The sequence below is a fragment of the Megachile rotundata genome, chromosome 7 (genome assembly GCF_050947335.1).
Source record: "Megachile rotundata isolate GNS110a chromosome 7, iyMegRotu1, whole genome shotgun sequence".
In the NCBI taxonomy this organism is placed as follows: domain Eukaryota; kingdom Metazoa; phylum Arthropoda; class Insecta; order Hymenoptera; family Megachilidae; genus Megachile; species Megachile rotundata.
This window is the reverse complement of record NC_134989.1, coordinates 6,630,948-6,652,879: the sequence shown is the minus strand read 5'-3', so window position 1 is coordinate 6,652,879 and position 21,932 is coordinate 6,630,948. Positions and strand designations below refer to the sequence as shown.

The window sequence follows — 21,932 nt, the reverse complement described above, 5'->3', positions numbered from 1 at the left end:
GCATAATTTGTCGCACGTAAGCACGACCGTTGCGATACCGACAGCGCTAATTCATTAGCCAACGTTTCTTTCCAGCTGATTTTTTTCATTTGCACCCGCTACGCGTGAACTCGGTATTTGTATTACAGTACGAGATTCTGAGCACCGCTAGCGGAACAACCTGTTTCTACGAATACATTACCAATCTATGTGACTGAGCGATTTTTTGATTTTCTGTTGCTACGAGATTATTGATTTTTGTGTACAATGTTGGATAAAGTTGTTGGCGGAAATTCGCTCTGTAGAGTGGAATGTGGAAATTTTGGTATGGGGAGTTTAGAGTTGGTTGAAGAATTTTGGGAGTATTGATATTCGGAGATTGAGGTATTGGGAAATTTGCAGATTTGGTTTTTGAAAAATTAAATAATTGCGATTTGGACATTTGAAAATATGGGGCTGGAAATTTGGAAATTTGGGAAGGTTATAACTTTACAGTTTGTGGATTTGTTAACTTTTCAATTTGGGAATTGAAATATGGGAGTTTGGTCATTCGACAATTTAGAGATTTTCAGATACAAAAACTAAGCATTTTTATAGTATAGAAACTAAAATCATTTATAGTACACAAAGTAGATATTTTGTGAATATGGATTCACTCACAAGTGGAATTTGGAAACTTTAGAATTCATGTCTATAATAATTTTGAAAATTAAAAATTGAATAACAATATATATCACAAAATAAGCTAAATTTCATACAATGACATATAACAACCTATATTTCGAAATATACCGTTCAAATATTCGTTCTCTAATATTTTGATCGTAAGCATAAACGAAAAATATTCAGCATGAAGTCTTACTCGAAGTACCGTTGTACAGGCTTCGTCTGTGTTAAGATCCGACTCCACCACTCGAGGGTTAAATGACGTGACATCCGAAGCCAATAAATCGAGTTACCTAACAAGTAATTTGCATGAAGCTCAACCTCAAAAATTCAATACAGCTGGCTTGACGTGATAGGAAATTGAGGAAGATTTTCCCATAGCCATTAAGAAATATAAAGGACCCCCAGCGAAGACGAGCAGCCGTCGTCGAAGTTTTGTCCACATCCTGTAACCAGATCTGTCGGGCCAACATTTCTCCTGGACAGGTTATGGTTGCAAGGTGTTGAAGAACTTTGGCGATTTAGGCCATACGTGTATTCATTTACTTATAAGTTTCTTTGTACAACAATTATTTGAACGTTCTTTAAGATGATCATTTGGTAATCAATGATTTTATATTAACAATCGATTTTTATTTTTAATGAATACTGAATTCCATATTGATGTGTTAGTTGGTGTTAGTTAGATGGTGTTAGTGGTATGATGTTCATATGTTATAAACATTGCTTTATGATCATTTTAGGTATACATTTTGTATTGGAAGTGTTTATGAAATTGTCATATTGCAAGCTTCAAATTGATGTGAAGTTGATATTCAAGTGTTATAGCTGGGTCACGAAATTCTGTTAAATCTTTGATGTTTTAGAATTGTTTATTGATTCAACTGCGATCGAATATGTAACAAAAAGAATCTTTCACAACTTAACAATTTTTATGAGAAATTTTAAAGAACAAATCTTCATTTAATCTTTAAAGTGATGGATGTATTGTAAGTGTAACTTAGCGATCAACGCATTTCATGTGATACTTCATATGATTTTACAATAACATTTTATAATAATTTTATTTCATATAATATTTCATAATATTCTCTAATATTTACAACATATTAAATAATCCAATATTTTACATTAATGATATGAATAAAGAGTTTAAATAGTTACTCTTGTTAAACTTTCAGCTTTAGATTGATATCCAAATACCGACATCACATTTGACATAACACGAAATGTATAATTCGTCGTCCAACTCGATTTAATGTAATATCAAATGCTTGTGGATGTAATAGGAAGTCAGCAATTTTCTTCGTAGTTCAAATTACGCAGCCACAGATATCTGAAATAAGGATGGGTTAAGATGGATCTCGGTGTAAACCATTCTCAGTCAATCGCTTTCGGCCTCGAGTATACGACGGCGGTTTACCCTCCAGTTCTAAGAGAGAAACCAGTTAAACTAGTGATAGGAGACACCTTCCCCAACACAGAGGGAAATCTAGGGTCCACGAGGTCATAGAAACGCGTGCACAACTCTTTTTCAAGGTACACTGCACCACCTGCAGCCTTATTCCTGTGGGTCAACTTCGCAGGGGGTCTTCCTTGAGAAGGGGTTGCGTACAATAGCGTAACAAGAAATTAGGGGACGGGAGATACGTATGATTCTTTTAAAGTTGCGTGTCAAATGCGTATAGTTCAAGAACGAAAAGGCCATCACGTCTTTGAATCTCTTTTTGTCTCCTGCCATTTTTAGTAAAGGAGTTCTTCGTTTTACGTCTGTGATTTTTTTGTTGTTTACAAGATAATTATTCTCCTTGTATCATAGTTTTATGTCATATTCAAACAATTTTGTAAGGTACACATGTCATAAATGTAATTGGGGTTAGATAAACAAACGTACACAGAGAATGAGTAAGTAAACTACATACACAAGGAATAGATATACATATAATCCACATATGCAGGCAATAGATAGATCAATGACATACATAGGCAACAGATAAATGAACTACATGCATCCTAATGGGTCAAAAAGTAATAATGATAGTGATCATAGAGAAATGTCGGAACCTTTTGACTACTTGTAAATGGAATATTATTATTACAATTTACCTTTATTATCAATTTTTTCAAACAGTTAAGTATCTTTTAACTAATTACCCAACTCAAATATTTCTAACAAAGTCAGAATTCTTAATAGTGCTTTTTGCATTCAAACAGCATCAGCAAAAGTAGCAGCTGCAGTAATTAAAATATAATAACAGTGAAGTAATGTAACATTACTTCAAGACTCTGTATAATTACTCCCGAAGTAGCAGTTAGTACTTAATCAAAAAAGTTTGCGGCAATTTATCAAGTTCTTGCGCAGAGATGTCCTTGAAAAGATCGTTTCAGAGTTCATTGGATTCACCAACACGGGCGGCTCGTTCATGTTATCTTTGATTTCCCTGACAGAAAATGGCTGTAGTATATTTATGAATAATTCAGTCACCCGGTATCGGTTTGTACAAGGAAAACAAATTAATGGCATAAACGTAGCTCGCGCACGTTGTACTCTTCATTCTGGAACGTCAAACGTTCTGCATATGCATCGACGTTACGAGCACAGGTGCAATTGCACACGCAAGGTAGAAATCTCTGATCTGAATATCAAAGATGCCGACATAGTGATCCGTTAGCCTCGCTAAATGTTTTTACCTGGATTCAGTATTTCAAAAAATTTATAAATGTACACCATGCTTGTCAACAGGCAAGCTGTGCTTGGTAATTGTAGCTTCGAAGTTCTCGCTGAGGATTCAAGCGGGAATCGAAAGAAAACTGAAGCGCGGAATTCATTATTTCTGCCATACCGAGCATTTCTCTCTTCGACATCTGTTTTTCTTTTTTATCGCGATACGAAGTTTGATGTAAGAAGGTTGAAGGGTTCGATGCAATACGTCATATGTCATGAACCTGTGGAGGGTATATTTTTATGTAGGACTTATGGATTTTTTAATTTTGGAAATTTGAGGTTGGAATTTTTTGGTTTTCTTAATTTTCCCAGTATTTTTAGTACTTTTTCGAAGTACTGAATCCTTAAATTTGTTAACTTACATGTTTCAGTATTTGGAATATTTGTGGTTCAGTTTTTTCAATTTTAAAATTACTGAATCCCTAAACTTTTAGACTTACAAGTTTCAGTATTTGGAACTTTTTAAGTTTTCAAATTACTGAAATATGAAATCGATAAAGTATGTAAATTTAAAGGTGTGCAAATTTCTGAGCTAAAAAATAAATAAGCAAACAAAACATAAATTAGTACACATAATTCTTTATCTTGATGATAATGAATGCAGATTTCAAGAAAAGCTCTTCTAGAAATTGTGCAACTTATAATATGAAGCTAGAGGAACAAATATTTGACCGGTTTGTTACTTTTCGTGTTAAACTTTCAGATTACTGAATGACTTTAATTGATCTTTTTAAAATTTCAAGTTTCCATAGTCAATGATTTTTTATTTTAGAAGACTATTTTATTTTACAAGACTCTTCGGCCAAAATAGTTTTGGATTCACGTGTAAACACGTTGACCGCAGTTAACTGGTTAAAAGAAAACGAAATGATGTAGAAACCAGAAGCAGGAATCAGCGAATTGCGTTACATTCGATTTAAATGGACAACGGTTCACCATTACGAGTAGGAGAATAGCTTCCAAGGATTGGCATCGTAACTCGGAATTAGGATGCCACCTTTCTGCTTTCTCGGTTAAAGCATCGTCCCGGAAATCCAGGCAGAGGCGCGTTAACTGTTCGTGCAGCAGAAGAACCCAATATATCTATAGGAATTTCTTGCGATAAGTCTTGAACACCATACTGTACCGAGACTAATAAATACACAGGCTTATACCCATAGAAGTGCGAGTCCTGATATAATTCTCATACGTTATTTACCTTTAGCGTACTTTGATTTGAAAATACAGAAATTTAGAAATTGACAAATTTGGGACTTTTAAGGCTGCAGATTGAGGACTTTTTAAGTAACAAGTTCGAGATGAATAAATGGAAATCTGAGAAATTGAAAATTTGAATGGTTATAATGCTAAAACATTGGAAGGCTCGGAAGATAAAATGTTGAAAAATGGAAAAGTTGATATATTGTACAACTGAAAAATTAACAAATTAATAAATTGACACATTGCCATATAAAAATAGCATTCGATATATTAATTGATATAAAAAAGTTAATAGGTTAAAGAGAAGATTGAAAGGTTGACATGTTGAAAAATTGTAAGTTTGAGAAACTGAAAAGCTAAACAATTAAAAAATTAAAAAATTGAGGAGTTGAAGAATTAGAAAATTGAAATTTTGATATGTTAAAAAATTGACAAACTAAATAATTAAGACATTGACGAATTGAAAAATTAAGAAATCGAAAAATTGAAAAATTAAGAAAATAAGTATGTGTCAGTCACTAATGGACCTCACACATCAACAAATTTTTATCATTATCTAAAGCTACACATTCAATTTCATAGATGTCTATTATTTAGAGTACTAGAGCCCTTATTTATGAATCTCCTTTTAAATTGCCAAATTAAGTCGAACAGCAAATATTTGTTTCCATATTACAGTAAGTTAATTCCATGTTACAGTAAATCTGAAATATCCTTGACAATTACCGAAGATCTCAGAAATACAAACATTTCAAAAATTCCTTTATTATTATAATCTTCGTCTATCGAAATCCATCAACTCGCATATGTGAATTTTGAAATCCGTGAAATCTTAATATATCGCTTCTCACAGTAACTCGTTCACTTTCTCCCACGGCCTAGTCTCACAGTATCTTCGAGCGAACGCTCCTATTCTTGTTTCTATGCGAAGGGTCCCGTCTTAAATGGATAAGCCAGTATTCCATCGGATTTTCCAGGTGAGTAGCGTGCAAGAAACACGGCCGGCGAAATCTCGAGCGTTTAATCTCCAGCGCCCTTTCCTCCCGGTCATCGTCTCGGCCCAGCTTTATGCAAATGCGTGAACCGCGAGGGGGTTACAGAGCGAGAGCGAGACACCTCTTATGCTATGAGACGCGACGAGTTCGCATTATGTGTACACTCGGATGCAATGTACACTTTATAATATGGACACATATTTTTATGTTAGGGGAACAGGTTTTTCATTTTCATATCTCTGAGTTTTTGAAATATTGAATATTTAAATTTATGAGTTTCCAGAATTCAATTACTGAAATTTGACAAATTTCCAGGTTTGAAGTTGACATTTCTGGTGTGTATTATTCAAATTTATAAATTTCTTCGTCGACACGTTTTAGAGAATCAAAATTCCGCAAATTTCAAGATTTCCTAATACCTATATCTATATATACTTCTATATCCTTAAATTCCTAATCCTGAAATCTTTTGATTCTCATATAAATACATTACGAACTTAGGTACTTACTTCACTTACATAACTTACTTAAGGATGTTAACATATCCTCAGATCTCCAAATCCCCAGATTCTCACATACGTGGATTTCTAAATCCTCTAAGTGCTACAGAACATCTGTATGTATGGATACAGAGCATCCATAGACGTCCAAATATTCGCATAGTCTAATATTCATACGTTCTCATATCCGTACATATCCAAATCCTTAGGGAATCATATTCGTATATTCTAACACCTTTGGAGGCTTAAATCCCTGGATTCTCATGTCCGCTATATTCCCACATGTGTAATCTGTCCAATATGTAGATCTAAGAATGTGTAAATCCCAACCCATATCCCAAGATTGTCAAATCCATAGATTGTGAAATACCTACATTCCCATATACGTAAATCTCCGATTCCCCAAAGTGTTACATTCGTACGTCCCAAAATATGTAAACTCCCAAATCCCTAGATTCTCATATCCATTGATCCCACAATCCCAAACTCCTAAATACGCATGTTCTCAAACTTGTCAATTTTTAATTTCTTAAATTTCCAAATTCCTATGTTTCTAAATTTCCATGTTAGTTCCAAATCCGTAGATAATCGTATTCATAAGCTTGAAAGTCTAAGATCCCTAAATCCAAAATTTGACACATCCCAAGATCCCAAAATTGCCACATCCTAAGATCCCCAAATCCCAAGATCCCCAAATTCCAAGATTCCCAAATCCCAAAATCCCCTAATTTCAAGATCCCCAAATTCCAAGATCTCCAAATTCCAAAATCCTCTAATTCCATGATCCCCAAATTCCAAGATCCCCAAATCCCCAAATTACAAGATTCCAAAATCCCCTAATTCCAAGATCCCCAAATTCCAAGATCTCCAAATCCCAAAATCCCCTAATTCCAAGATCCCCAAATTCCAAGATTCCAAATTACAAGATCCCCAAATTCCAAGATTCCCAAATCCCAAGATCCCCAAATTACAAGATCCCCAAATTACAAGATCCCCAAATTCCAAGATTCCCAAATCCCAAGATCCCCAAATCCCAAAATCCCCTAATTTCAAGATCCCCAAATTCCAAGATCTCCAAATTCCAAAATCCTCTAATTCCATGATCCCCAAATTCCAAGATCCCCAAATCCCCAAATTACAAGATTCCAAAATTCCCTAATTCCAAGATCCCCAAATTCCAAGATTCCAAAATCCCCAAATCCCGAGATCCTCAAATTCCAAGATCCCCAATTCCAAGATCCCCAAATTACAAGATCCCCAAATCTCAAGATTCCCAAATCCCAAGATCCCCTAATTCCAAGATCCCCAAATTCCAAGATTTCCAAATCCCAAAATCCCCTAATTCGAAGATCCCCAAATTCCAAGATCCCAAAATCCCCTAATTCCAAGATTTCGAAATTGTGAACTTATCCCAAAATGTTCAAAATCCACCATATTCTTTAAAATATGATAGACTAAATTTCTACATATTCTAAATATGAACGGAGTGGACATCCTGTTTCCCCCTCGGTTGCCATATTGTCCCTAGAGAGGTCAGATTTGCTGTTGACTGTACCTTGGTACGGAGATGGTGGTTACGTTTCTTCTGTCGCACCCCATAAATTACCGGTGTACAACATTTAATGGCCCGGTGCCTTTACCGGGGCCAGGTTCCTTCGCTACTTTAACGCCATCGCGTGTTTAGCGCCGCGGGGCACTCACGACCGGAAAATACGCCCAGCAACGATGCAAAACTCGACGACTTTATCTTATTCATCCGGCTCTTCCGGTGATAAGAATGAATATATTGAGTCGTTTCGCGCGCTCCAATGCGCACCATTCCTGTATCAACACCTTCAATATATTCGTACTTTTATGCGATTTCAATGATTACGCCGATAATAACACAATTCTGAATTAATCGGTGCGGCTAAAGAATGTATACTCAACTTCAGGGTTTCTCAGTTCATGGTGGCTGTCTATATTAATATTAGGATTTAACCTTGGAGGCTGACATTTTCTCTTGAAAGACGATATTTTTAAGAGGTATAATTTATAACTGAAATAACTAACAAGGTTTGATGGAGTATTAGAGTTGTCTGCTGTCTCCTACAAAGGTCTCTGAGGATAATGACTAATTTTATAAATTTTTTGACCTATATTGGGTGTTGGAACTACTAATGTATCTAACTATTTTAGGGAACAGCCTCGTACTCTTTAAGGTTAATTAATGTAACTAGTATTTCACCCCTGAACTCACAATTTATTTGACAGATTGTTGGTGCGTCGATCAGCAGTAATTCGCTGTTGAAGTATTCAAATTGTTAGGGTATTATACTTCTTCAGATTGATTCACACACTTGTTTATTTAGGTTGGTAACAAAAGAAAGCAGTTTTTAGCGGTTATGGAGCACGTGTATATGCTCAACGAATATTAAGATCTGTATTCTTCTGTGTATATTTAGCCTTATAGCCTTATTTTATATTGTTTATTTTATAATATGCGTGAATACGTATTTTAACATTTTTAAATATAGATGCATTTACTCATTTTTCTCAATGAGTAGTATTGGTGACAACCATTAGACTTTAATTTAGCATGTTTATTAAGATTTTATCTTGTAAACATTTGGGTCACTTTTGAGGACGGTTGAGAAACGCTGGTGGAGTTCATAAATATGATCATTAGGACATTTATAACTTTTCCTCTATTTTTGGGTCACTAGACTCTGAATGTTTATTCATTATAAGCAAGTAAGAAATATATGACATTTATGAGCATAAAATGTGATAACATACGCTAAAAGTATGCAAAATATGTATACCGAGTGAATCAGTAATAACCGATAGGTAAAACAACTTTTAACTTTTTTGGATTTGAAAAATTTAGGAATTCGAGGATTTTAGAATTTGGAAGTTTAAGTAATGAGGACATTTGAAAATTTTCAGGTCTGTATTTTTATTTATAGCAATCTATAGTATTTATTTATAGCAATTTTTATTTATAGTATTATGCTATACATTGCATATGACATATTGTAATATATTACATACTTTAAAATAACACACATATAGTATAGTGGTTGCATAGCAACAAATTGACCCATATTACCATTAGGTTAGAATTAAATCCATATCCGTAGTTAATGAAATATTTACATACTGATAATAATTCAAGTTGATTGTTAAATCAACCAATCCTTTTACCAGACTCACACTCTCCTTATTTTGTATCTGACAATACTATAGGAATAGAAAACAAAAAATTTTTCAATATATCAAATTATTAAAGAATATTCCTCCTTTAACTGCAATGGATTCATTTCAAAATGGCAATATAAGAAGTATTTACTGTAAATATATCAACTACCATCAAAATTTTTTTCTTATTTTCAAACGTCGAATCTTTCTCTGTTTTCAGAATGATGTCCTAAAGAACCCGGTCAGCAACAATCAATTTTCCTCGAAAGTATCTTCGCAAATAATCAGAACACATTCTCAATTTCCGAAGCAAATTTATGCCGGGGACAGATTCATACCAAATCGATATAATCACGACAAAGAAATGGCTCATTACATACTCACGAAGAAAGATACAAAATCTTCAAAGGAGCATCAGCTGAACGTGCTCGAGCAGGTAAGTGGTCCTTTTTTGTCGAAATTCTTACAGAATAAAATCGAGTCACCCTTTTATCCACAATGAAACATCGCTTTCATCGGGTTCGGAATTAGCATAAAGGCTATTCGTATGTGGAAGCGAATTATCTTGTTCATGTTTTTCGATGAAGGCATGTAATCTTCGATAATCCATAAAGATAAGATCGAAATCGCGGCGAGGAAGCGGTTTACCGCGGGGAAATTACTGTTTTTAGACTTCGGGAATATGGATGCCGTTTCAGCGAGAAGGAAGAACTTCCTCTCTCCGCCTCTCTCCATCTCTCTTCTTCTCTTTGTTTTTCACAACGTTCATATATTGCCGGTAATTTTTTCAAATTTCCGAGAGATCGCTTTGCCACTACATCGTTATTAAACGTATTAACTAATTTAATTATGTGATTCACTCTGATTGGCAATTGTAATGACAAACATGAGATCGTTATCGAAATACAATAAACCGGTTTGACGTGTCCAATTGAGTAGAACTTAATTAATTGCCTTATGAATTTAGAATCGATCACTCTCTTGTTGACAGCTTAAGGTGAATTTTAAGTACAGTGGTGCTACATACCGGGCAGGACTGTGGGAATAAGTGTGGAAAGGTATACACCGTGAAAATTGTAGAGATTATTTCATTAAAGATTTGTAAATTTTGTGGTGTGATATTTAGGAATTTAAAGATTTATAGTTTTAATTTTTGGACATTGAAGGATTGCTAATTTTAACGTTATGGATTATTTTGAAAATGTGAAAGTTGAATGTTCATTTATCAATCAGTCAATTTAAATATTTGTAAATTGACAAATCATCGAATTTATGTATATACAAATTAAAATATTTGCAAAATCGTAAATGTAAAAATATAAACATTAAAAGCACATAGAAGAACTTCGATGAAGGGAGTCTTGCTTTAAATCTGGATTCCAACGTACTGCAACAAAGTACCAAACGTATCTAACCATACAGGAAGAGAAAATAGATACATTATTCAATCTCAGATTCAATTATATTTATGTCGTAAGAACGGTTCGATTAACGCTGTGAAATTAACGTCAGTATTTTCATTGGCGAAGAAACGAGAATTTTGAAAGAATGGCAAATCATAATTAATCGTGAGTCTCGAAATTGCTTAGCGAAGATATTCAAGAAACTTAATTTCCTGCATATAACGCGGCAGCAATGTCGACGTTATTACTATAGTAATAGCAAGCAATAGTATAGTGGCCCCGTTCGCGTTTCCTTCGCCTCTTTTATCCTTTTTCGAGAACATCCTCGTAGGCGAGCCTGTCTGCTACCTCTTCACTTGACATCCGACCGGCGCCGTTTATTTTACCCTTATTTTCGATCATACCCTGCTATGAATAGCTTCATCAATGTAGTCTGTTCTGCTATGCGATTTATGATTAGAACCGAGCTACATGGCTTTCCATCGCTTTGTAGTAAAAAAAAATCAAGTATACATTGACACGCTCTGTGGATTGTGTACTTTTGCATTATATTGCTGTTCAAATATATTTTGAGGTTATGAGGAGACAATTTTCATTTTTGACATTCGTAATTTTTTTTAGTTGGCAATTTACAAATATTACAAGTTTATAAATTTTTAAATTATCGAACCTTTAAATTACTATATTAGCAAATTTTTGAATTTTTGAATTAGTCTACTTAAAAGTCCAAATCGCTGAATAGTGAAATTCCTATTTTTTCAAATTTCCGGATATTCCTAATGCCTCGAATTTGCAAATATTACTAATTCTCCAAATCTTCATATTCCTAATCCCCCAAATTTCCAAATTCTCAATTCCTCAAATTTTCAATCCCTCAAATTCCCAATTTCCCAGATTTCCAATTCTCCAAATTCCCAATTCCCCAAATTTCCATTCCCCCAAATTTCCATTTCCCCAAATTTCAATTTCCCCAAATTTCCATTTCCCCAAATTCTCAATTCCCCAAATTCCCAATTCCCCAAATTCCCAATTCCCCAAATTCCCAATTCCCCAAATTCCCAATTCCCCAAATTCCCAATTCCCCAAATTCCCAATTCCCCAAATTCCCAATTCCCCAAATTTCCAATTCCCCAAATTCCCAATTCCCCAAATTCCAAATTTCCCAAATTCCCAATTCCATGAATTTCCAATTTCCCAAGTTCCAAATTTTTCAAAATCCAATTCTCCAAATCGGCAACTCCTCAATTTCCCATAACTCCAAATCCCTATTTCCCCTTTCCATATTCCAAATTCTCCAAACCTTCAAATATTTCCAGTTCTCCAAATCTTCAAACTCTCCCAAGTTTGCAGCCACTCACATTCTTAAACTTGAAACCTTAAAAATTTGAGATCACCTTAAATCACCATCGTCACATGGTTGCACGTCCCATACACACCTATGCTCCTTCAACAGGCACATAGTCTCATCGCTGTTTCAGAGCGGTCACCTGTAAAATTGTTCATCGAAACTCTGTTCACTCTCCTATTACATCGTACCATCAACTTTGTACCATGATACTTGTCTACCCATTGTCAGTTTACTTTTGTGTTATAAATATTCATCCGATCGCATCGAGACACGCTAAAAAGAGATTTCGTTGAAATTATTGAACAATTGACGAACGATATAGGTAAGCTCTCTGTCGACTACATGGCGGAAGAAATTTATGCACCAGTTAATGGTGGAAGAAAACGTTATACCAGGATTGAGACAGAAACAAGTGCTGCGCGGTAGCCACTTATCCTCGGAAAACAAGTCACCTGGAAACTTTGCAGAGCAGTCTAAAGACCTGTGGGACGAGAAATGCGTCGAAGATGGAATGTGGAAATCGAAGCCACGAAAGAGGCCTTTAATAGGCACTATGGAGTCCATATTGGATATGACTGGATTCCAGACGTTGCCACGTAAGAATTTCATAAATATCTTCCGTAACTACGAGCTTCCCTTACGAACCATCAACCTTTTTTTATTTTCGTCGTTATGTAGAATAGGGTACACCTTACCGATTTCCTCGCAGAAAAATGTCGTATAAAGTCAGTGTCCTCCGTCATTTTATGCGGAGGTTATGTTTGAACGGATAACCTAATTGGATCGAAACTGAAGTAATTTGAATCTCGTTGCACCACTTTTTTTATGAAGAAATTTTTTCTGCGTTGGTTGGAGGTTGAATTGTAATAGGTCTGGTGTGGTTATGTTTAAACAAAAAATTTTATGGAAGTGAGTAGCGGTTAATTAATTCAGCTTAGATTAAGATAGCGTTGAATTAATTTGTTTATTCTTTTAAATTTAACTGAGGAAACCTGTGTTCAATTAATTTGTGTTTTTCGAATATGGCCGAATAATTTATTTCAGTGTTGTAATAATTTAGTTGAATGTGAGTAAATAATTTAATTCAATTTAAGGTGAGTTATGTTATTCAAATATGATTTTCTATTGGGTGTAGGAGTAATGTATATAATTAATGAATTGTCGTCTGTAGTACATTGTAAATAGTTCAACTTGAGTTGTTTTGAAAGCTAACCTCAGTTGAATAGATTTATTTGGTTGTATCGTATTTAATTACTATTATCATTATTATTAATATATAATTTAATTCAACTATGAAATTAATTCAATTCTAGATAAGTTGAGGTAAGTTTAATATTTTTTAAAAATTTAACAATTGTAAGTGACCTTGAATGACTGTCAAAGTCGAACATATTACAAGTTTACGATAATTAAGAGTAGGTTGTTTCATTAAAGGAAACTAAAATCGCCTCGTGATTTCAAAAATGTTTCCACCTCAACAAATCTGGAATTAATCGAATGCAGAGTTTGATGTTTAAAATAATGTGTTTTGAATTTTTGAAGGATGTCGTCATCTCATAGACTGGAGTTCAAGGAACGTGATCGCAACAAAGATTCAAGATTCAGTGATGTTTTACGACAACAGTGGGTCTCAAATAGTAGAAACACTGCAGAATTTTAATGCAGCTAATATTTGCTTATTGAAATGGAGTAATGCTGGTACGAAGGACACTGTGTCTTAAATACTATTTACGCTGTAATTTTTTTTGGTAGCCGAAATAACGTTTAAGCATTATTAAGAATATATATAGTAATATTTATGCATTATTAAAAATAAATAAATTAGTCGATCATCCCGTAAACGAATGAAGCTAGCGCTCAGCTATCATTTGAAGAAATCAAGATAATGTTCAATCATTATCCACAAGAACTAAAGCAATATTTAATCATCATTAAAAAAAATGAAAATAATTTTTTTCCATCTTTGAGAAAGATCAGAACAGTTTGAACATGCTAAATGTTTAACCTAAATTATCAAAAATGAAATAATGTTTAACAGGAATATTTTGTATTCTTAATAGGGGACAAATTAGTCATGTGCACATTGTCTTCGGAAATCAAAATGTACTCCGTAGAGAAGCACAAAATTATATGGGCACATAAATGTAGAAGCGTAACTATGTTTAATACGCCATGTTATACACGCTGTGCGTGTTGGTCGCAAAATGATCAACACATTGTTACGTGAGTATCTATTCGAACGTGGCCACTGTTGCGTAAGCAGGATATATAAATACAAACGATGTCGATTGCTATTTATTATTCCTGTTTGTTACCTGCGTTTTATTGCGATCTGACACGATTAGGCTTGATAAATGTTATTAATGCGCTATATATTTCGTTAAGTCTGTTTGATCCTGTTCGTGATATACAATTACTCAATTATATCCAGGACAAGTAGCGACTGATCTTTAATAACTAAGTTAACAGAGTGTGTAGAATGAATAGTGCATGTTATTTAGACATTTAGGAATTTGAGAATTTTTTGATTTGGAAATTTGAGAATTTGACAATTTTGGGATTTGGAAATTTGAGAATTTGGGATTTGGAAACATAGGGGTTTAGAAATTTTGGGAATTGAACATTTAGGAATTTGGAAACTAGAAAATTTGACAATTTTGGGATTTAGAAATTTCAAAATTTCACAATTTGGGGATTTGGAAATTTGAGAAATAAGAAATTTTGGGATTTACAACTTGGGATTTTAGAAATTTTGAGATTTGGAAGTTTCAGAATGTGAATACGTTTTTTATCTGAAAATTTTAGAATATATAAACATTGAGATTTGGGAATTTGAGAATTTAGAAATTATAGGACTTGAGAAGTTTCAAATTTGAAAATTTTAGTGTTAAGAAATTTGAGATTTTCCAAGTTGTAAGCTCAGGAAATTTGAGACCTTGCAATTTTAAGATTTGGATATTTGAGATGTTTAAAATTTGAGTACATGAAGGTTGGTTAATTTGCGAATTCGCGTACATAAAAGTTAGGAATGTCAGAATTTAGTTATATAAAACTGGGAATATGGAATATGGAAAAATTTGCAATTTTAAAATTTTAAAATATGAAATTTGAAAGATAGGATATTCAAGCACGTAAATGTTGAATATTTGAAAACAATTGACAATTTAATCATTTAGAAATTGAAAGGTTTCATTCAGAAATTCATTTAAATTTGATATGAATGTATTTTATTCTTTTCGACAGAGGTTGCAAAGGAATGATATCGGTTTATTTAGCGAAAGATGGTAAATTTGTTGACTCAACAAATGCACATACGCAAGCTCTGGTCACAATGGCGTTTTCAAATAGTTATCGATATCTCGCATCATCCGGGTTGGATATGGATGTTCATATCTTTTTATGGCCAAGCCTAACTCTGTTTTTGAGCGTTTACTACTACCGACCTGTTAAAGTAAGTTTCGTTTATGTTGTCACACAAACAATGCATTTGAATTTACCGCCAGGTGAAATTACACTTCCTTTAAATCAATATGGCGAATATTTGCTTACTGTTCCCTTGAAAAAATACTCATAACGTTAAAATCCAATTGTCATTGTGTTAATTATTTTATAATCTGTCTAAAAGGGTCAGTTATTCTTAAATTTTTAATGTTTATATTTAGTTGACGCGTGAACCGGGCCAAATTCTAATGCACTGAATGAATAGTCGTCAAATAGTAGCGCATCGAATTTAAATGTATCAAATTGAATTACACAAAACTAACTTCTGTATTAACCACCTAATCTAGCAGTTATCAGGTACCAGTAGAATGTATTTATAATTCATCCATTAATCAAAATCCATTTACAATTCATCTACTAACAAGAATTCACTCACGAGACATCCATTAACAAGAATTCACTCCTAATTCATCCATTAACAAAAATTCACTCCTAATTCATCCATTAACAAGAATCCACTTATAACCCAATATTATAAAAGTAAAATGTACAGATTTTAGACTAAAGTCTAAACGCACCATTAGAAAGATCCACCCTAAAGCCTCTCCAGCAGGCAATTATCGAGCGGCCAGTGCGAATATTTTCAATTTCTTGTGCTCTATAAATATCTTTTCATGTGCAAGTGTCTGCATTTGCCAGTTTTACAATAATCTTTCGTTTTGAGCGCATAAATATGCATTAAACAGTTTTGCAATAAATATATTGCAGGCGTTGGCTTGGCACCCGCATGATGGCGACTGTTTGTGCATAGGAGGCGGCATAGGCGACGGGTCCCTGTTGCTCTGGAACGTGAACAAGGTTGATGCCTTGAGTTATCGTCTCGTTAAGTTTCACGGTGCCGTAGAGAACTTGGCTTGGAATAAGCACAGTGGAGAGCTGGTTGTTCATTGGTCGTATCGGGAAAGACAGAATCGTTATACCATCATTCCCGTGTTTGCGAGTCTAGATCGTATTGTAGATGTGATACCAATTGATAAGGAGACGCGGGTAGACACTATTCTGTGGAATTTCGATCACACGCAAATAGGTAAGTCACAATCGTTTCGTTCACTTTGGTTTCATTGGTGAAACGTCGTTATCGGGACAGTGATAAGTGATATGAGCATACTGCAACGCTGGAATTGTGAGATGTCTACTAGGATTTTATAAGAGTGGAAGAAAGTGATTGACATCAGGTGGCATAGTGGATCCAGTATTTTAGCTGTAGATCTATGATTAATTTTAATGTAATGTAATGGACTGTGATTAAATAATTAATTTAAATGTAATGTAAGTATATGTAATATAGTTGATTTAGATGTGATTATGAATTGTAATTTAGCAATTAGTTTTCGTGTAATGTACCTGAATGTAAATACAATTTATTTAAATTATTTAATGTATTTGAATGTATATATTTATTTCAATGTACTTGAATGTAATTTGAAATTTAACTTAAGTGGAATCTAACTGCATGTAACTTGAAAATTAATGTAAATGAAATCTAACTAAATGTACTTTGAAACCCTAACCCCATGTGATTTTACAATTAATTGAAATGTATAGCAAATGTATTTAAATGAAATCTGACTGCATGTCATTTTTAAATTAATGTAAATGGAATTTAACTGCACGTAATTTTGCAATTAAGTGAAAAGTAATTTATTTAACCGTAATTTTATAATGAATATAAATTTAATATGAAATATGCGAATTGAAGTTACACTTTCAAATATTTAATAAAATATATCTAAAAGTCTACAATTTAATAACAACCAAGAAAAAAAGTTAATCACAAATTGTATTTTTCACAGCTGTTCAATCCAACGAGTCGGTAACGATATACAATTTTTTCGGTAACGAATACCAATATCATCTGAAACAGAAGAAGAAACCTAAACCTCAGGAAGCTAAAAAGATTACAACAAAAAATTTCAAAGAATTTAAATATTTTAATATACGATAAAGCCATCACGAGTTCACAACAATTTCTAAAATTGTATTATATATTATTTGCGTTGTTAATTATTTATTTTTGTATTTTGTTTTTTATTGCTGTTAATTATTGTAACATAAGCGATAATTCATGTTGCAAAATACTTTAACGTCAAACGTTAAAATATTTTGAATATTTATGCATTTTATACGTTTTTGTACTTTTTAGTATTTTTATTTATTAATTATAGACACAAATTCTCGTTACTTCGTTTAAACAATATTTGTAAATTAATCTAACCAAAAAGGCTACACATTAAAATTGCTTAGTACAACTGTTATGTATCATAGAAATTGTTTATTCGCATTGCTATACATGAAAGTTCCTTATTAAAAGGATTATGTGTCACAAAAATTGTTAATTAAAAAGTGAATTATTAATTGGAAGGATTTTCCGTGGTTTTAATTTCGAGTTCAATGTTTTATGTGTTCCCATGTATAGTATACATGTATCCGTTTTATTCTATTCTATAATTTATGAATTCTCAAATTTTTAAATTACCAAATTTTCAAGTTCCAAAATTCCCAAATTTTCGAATTCCAAATTCCCAAATTCTCATATTTTCAAACCCCGAATTTCCAAATCCCCAAATTTTCAAATTCCAAATTCTTATGTTCCCAATTTTTCCAATTTCCAGATTTTTAAATCCCCAAGTTTTCCAATTTTCAAATCTTCAAATACCCAAATTTTCCTATTTTCAAATCTTCAAATCCCCAAATTTCCCACTTTCCAAATTTTCAATTCCCCAAATTGCCGAATTCCAAACTTCTCAAATCCCTAAATTCCGATGTTCGCAAATTGTTAAATCCCTAAATTCCTAATATCAATTCATAAAATTTTAACCTCGCAACCTCCACTAATCCGACTCGTACTTCGTTTACTTTCATAGTCCAATATAAAACTGAATCAACGAAATCGACCGAATATCATTGAACGACGTTTATGCGATTTTACAATACTTGTAATAACTTCACAGTAATTTAACGATACGTTCTACAACGGCATACTATTCTACACGAATTAAAAATCTTCTTTTCGTAACGAAATATCTTACCCGACCTGCCTATTTATTATCCTATATTATTGCAAAAATAATGTGAAATATTCTTGCTAAATATATTTGCATGCCTGTCTCACCGAGCCGTGTTTCACATATTTAACTCTAACGTGAAATCATGTTTATTTACCGCATCCTGATAACGATTAAAGACAATTATAGTCGAACCGTGCGCAGTTAAAATTTTCTCGAGTTCATTTCACAGCAGGTTTATCGATCGTCCAGAAGATAAGACTCCACAATCTCCAGCTAGAGCTGTTAACGGCTATCTCAGCTATCATCAAATAAATTTTCACGTTTCGCCACCTACAGCTATGGTGGGTGAATTACGTAATTATTTGTCGGCTACTAATTGTACGAGTAAAGGAAAGGATAGCTGACGGTTGCTGAACTATTGAGTTTGCCTCAAAGTTTTTTCCTTTTTTAAACTGCTACTCGAGTACAAGTTGGATACATGTAATTGAAATCTTATTACACGGTGTATTAATTATTTTTTTTTGTTTGGAAAGAGAATTATTGCCGATCAAATCTTTGGTTGATCGTCGCTAAGTATTTGTGGGTATGTTCGATGCTGTGCAACATGGGTCATTTGTGGAAATGTCTGGACAGAAACTGGCATTTACAGTTATAAAGTGCAATATTACTGTTTACTATACATATTTTACAAATTTCACGAGTCTTTAAGTTATCAACTTTCCCCATTTTACTTAATCCCCAAATTACCGGATTCTCAAATCACCAAAATGACCAAATTTTCAAGTTCTAAATCTCCAAATCTCCAAACTCTTAATTTTTCACATTCTCAAATTCACATATTCTTAAATCTCCAAATTCTGAATTTTTTAAATCTCTAAATTCCCAACCTATGAAATCCTCCTATTGCACTAAACCTAAATAAATAACAATTTTGTTCAGTAACCAAGTTACCAAAAAACATTTGCTATCATTCTCAAAAACATTTGGTTCTCATCCTCAAAGCATTGCAGATTTGTGGCATCACATGATTTGCCTTCAAGCTTCTAAAAAACACCCCATATCTAAAAAATCGTTGCTTATTGAAAATATTTCCTTATTACCATTATCATAATAAAATCCTAACATATATTTTTAACGTAACTGAAATAACCATATAACGAACAGCTAACTGTTCACCTACTGAAATAATGAACGGTTTACATAATCATTTTTACTCAGTTTAAGGCCTGAAGTTAATACCGTACAAATGCTTGTATACATCATACTCTATCTGATTAGATCATGTCTGATCTTACACGTTTCAAAACGGATCATTAAATATGCAATAGTTTAACATATTTCATATTATACGTTCAGACTTAACGTATAGTACGGAATTGCACCGATCAACAAACAAAACCAATAATTATCGACATCGTGGAATTCATTCTCGCGAATCGAATGTGCGTCCACTTCCCGTTTTCTCTATCGCGTCATCTAATTATGGAAATCAAAGTTTCATACGGATTAAATAGTCCTGCAGGGACGTGGTTAATGGCGTCAAATTACCGTCTCGTCTTGCTGCTGCTTCTGTCACTCCGCTAACATAAAGCAACTGGAACAGAAACGTTATTATGATCTCGTGCTAATGTCGTATTCCTGGTTAAATAACGAATGACCATCTCGGTGAAAACCAGTGCGACAAAGCTGGTTTAACTGATCAGATAAATGTGGCTGAGCTATGTAAGAGAGACGTGATCAATGGATTCAGGAAGATATTATCCAATCGGTCAGTTAATGAACGACGAAAACTATTCGTATATACATGTCATGTCATTTATAAATCCTACAATGTCGATATCATGTTATTGGTTGCATGTTCATACATCTTGAAGAATTTATTTACTTTTTTGTTTATATCGGTAATGCTGAAAGATATTCCTGGTGTGTAATCGCGTGTAAGTACGGAGCAATGGTGGACAGTCCATGGAACTTGTGGACATTGATATGAAGTGTGCTATGTATGTAGTGATGAGGTTATTGGAGATTGTTGTAAGTGTACACGGCTATTCGATATTTGAGATGGAATTAAATGTTTTAAGTTCTTAATTTTTACATTAATTTATTTATATATGAATGTGTACATATACATATATTTATGTATGATAAATATGTATATAGTGAGTAAATGTATATGTATATATGCATGTATGTATGCATGAATGTGTACATATGTATGCATGTGTGTACATGTATGTGTACATATGTATGCATGTGTGTATGCATGTATGTATGCACGAATGTGTGCATGTACGTATGCATGTATGCATATATGTATACATCAATGTGTGCATGCTTGTATATACATATGTATACGTATATACATTTATTCACTTCTATATATACTTTTAACTTCAAATGTTCAAGTTAATATATCTTCAAAAAATTAATAAATATTAAACTTTAGAAATTGAAGAAATAATTCAAAATAGCGCATGAAACACCTTATAACTTACTATTCTTAGACTTTTACTAGTATATCACTCAACTCGTTATTTTCAATAAAATTACATAAAAAATCAGTGAACAACTTCATTTAAACATTTTGAAAGTCATCAATGAAACAGTAGTTGATTTTTGCCACAGTCCCGCCATGATACGTTCCTCTCCTCTTATTTCCGAAGCGTGCGTGTTACGCGGGTGTGTGCGTTTCTTAGAGCTACAAAACGATAATTGGCGGATAGGATGCTGTGTTTATGGTGCTGGTTATTATCAGATATGATCACGCTTTCATCTAACGAAATTTATTGTCGCAATTTCACTTCATGGGATTCCAGCTCGATCCCTCGTCCAACATTCTGGGACTGTTCGTGCTCAATGACAATCTCGGATAAGTACATATTTAGTTCTTCGTTCGTTTCCGTTTCCCGCTCGCATAATAGCATCTTTGATCTTGTAATCGGATATCGGCCGCAATGAACCGCGGCCCATTTGAATTTACCCACCGAAACGTTTAATAAGACCATATGGACGTTCGTGTTCGAACGAAATTATAACAGCCATGAGTTTTCAGAGGATTACTTTCGTAGAAGCTGTTCAGAGCACGGGTTGTTTACAGCGCAAGAGTGGTGTTTTGATTGATTATGAGTGCAATAAAATTTTTCATTGCGCCATTCCAGAAATCGCGGAATTATGTTGGATAAGTCGGTACGAAATGGTAATTGAAATTATACATCAGGTTTATAATACAATGTTTCCTGTAAGACTTCTTGGGTGGGCTTCAATTGTAGGCTGAATGTATATTTTTTATTTTTCTTTTAATCATTTTTTGATTCTTGAAAAGACAAATTGAATGTTCTTATTAATTTATGTGGTAATTTTACTTAATTGATTGACGTAACTTAATGAACACTGAACATTATTTTGTTGCTAGTTAAAAGTTTTGAAT

At 33.4% G+C, this 21,932-nt stretch overlaps 1 protein-coding gene across 1 annotated transcript in view; it reads left to right on the top strand.

Moving 5' to 3' along the window:
* The window catches only part of LOC105662388 (cell division cycle protein 20 homolog), a 201,205-nt gene extending 183,344 nt beyond the window's left edge, over nt 1-17,861 (top strand). Inside the window, exons 3-9 of the mRNA XM_076533336.1 lie at nt 9,466-9,681; nt 12,319-12,592; nt 13,539-13,694; nt 14,057-14,219; nt 15,240-15,447; nt 16,206-16,524; nt 17,291-17,861. Coding sequence (XP_076389451.1) covers nt 9,466-9,681; nt 12,319-12,592; nt 13,539-13,694; nt 14,057-14,219; nt 15,240-15,447; nt 16,206-16,524; nt 17,291-17,442 — 1,488 coding nt within the window. The 3' untranslated portion in view covers nt 17,443-17,861. The remainder of the gene's footprint in view (nt 1-9,465; nt 9,682-12,318; nt 12,593-13,538; nt 13,695-14,056; nt 14,220-15,239; nt 15,448-16,205; nt 16,525-17,290) is intronic.
* The last annotated feature ends 4,071 nt before the right edge of the window (nt 17,862-21,932 follow it).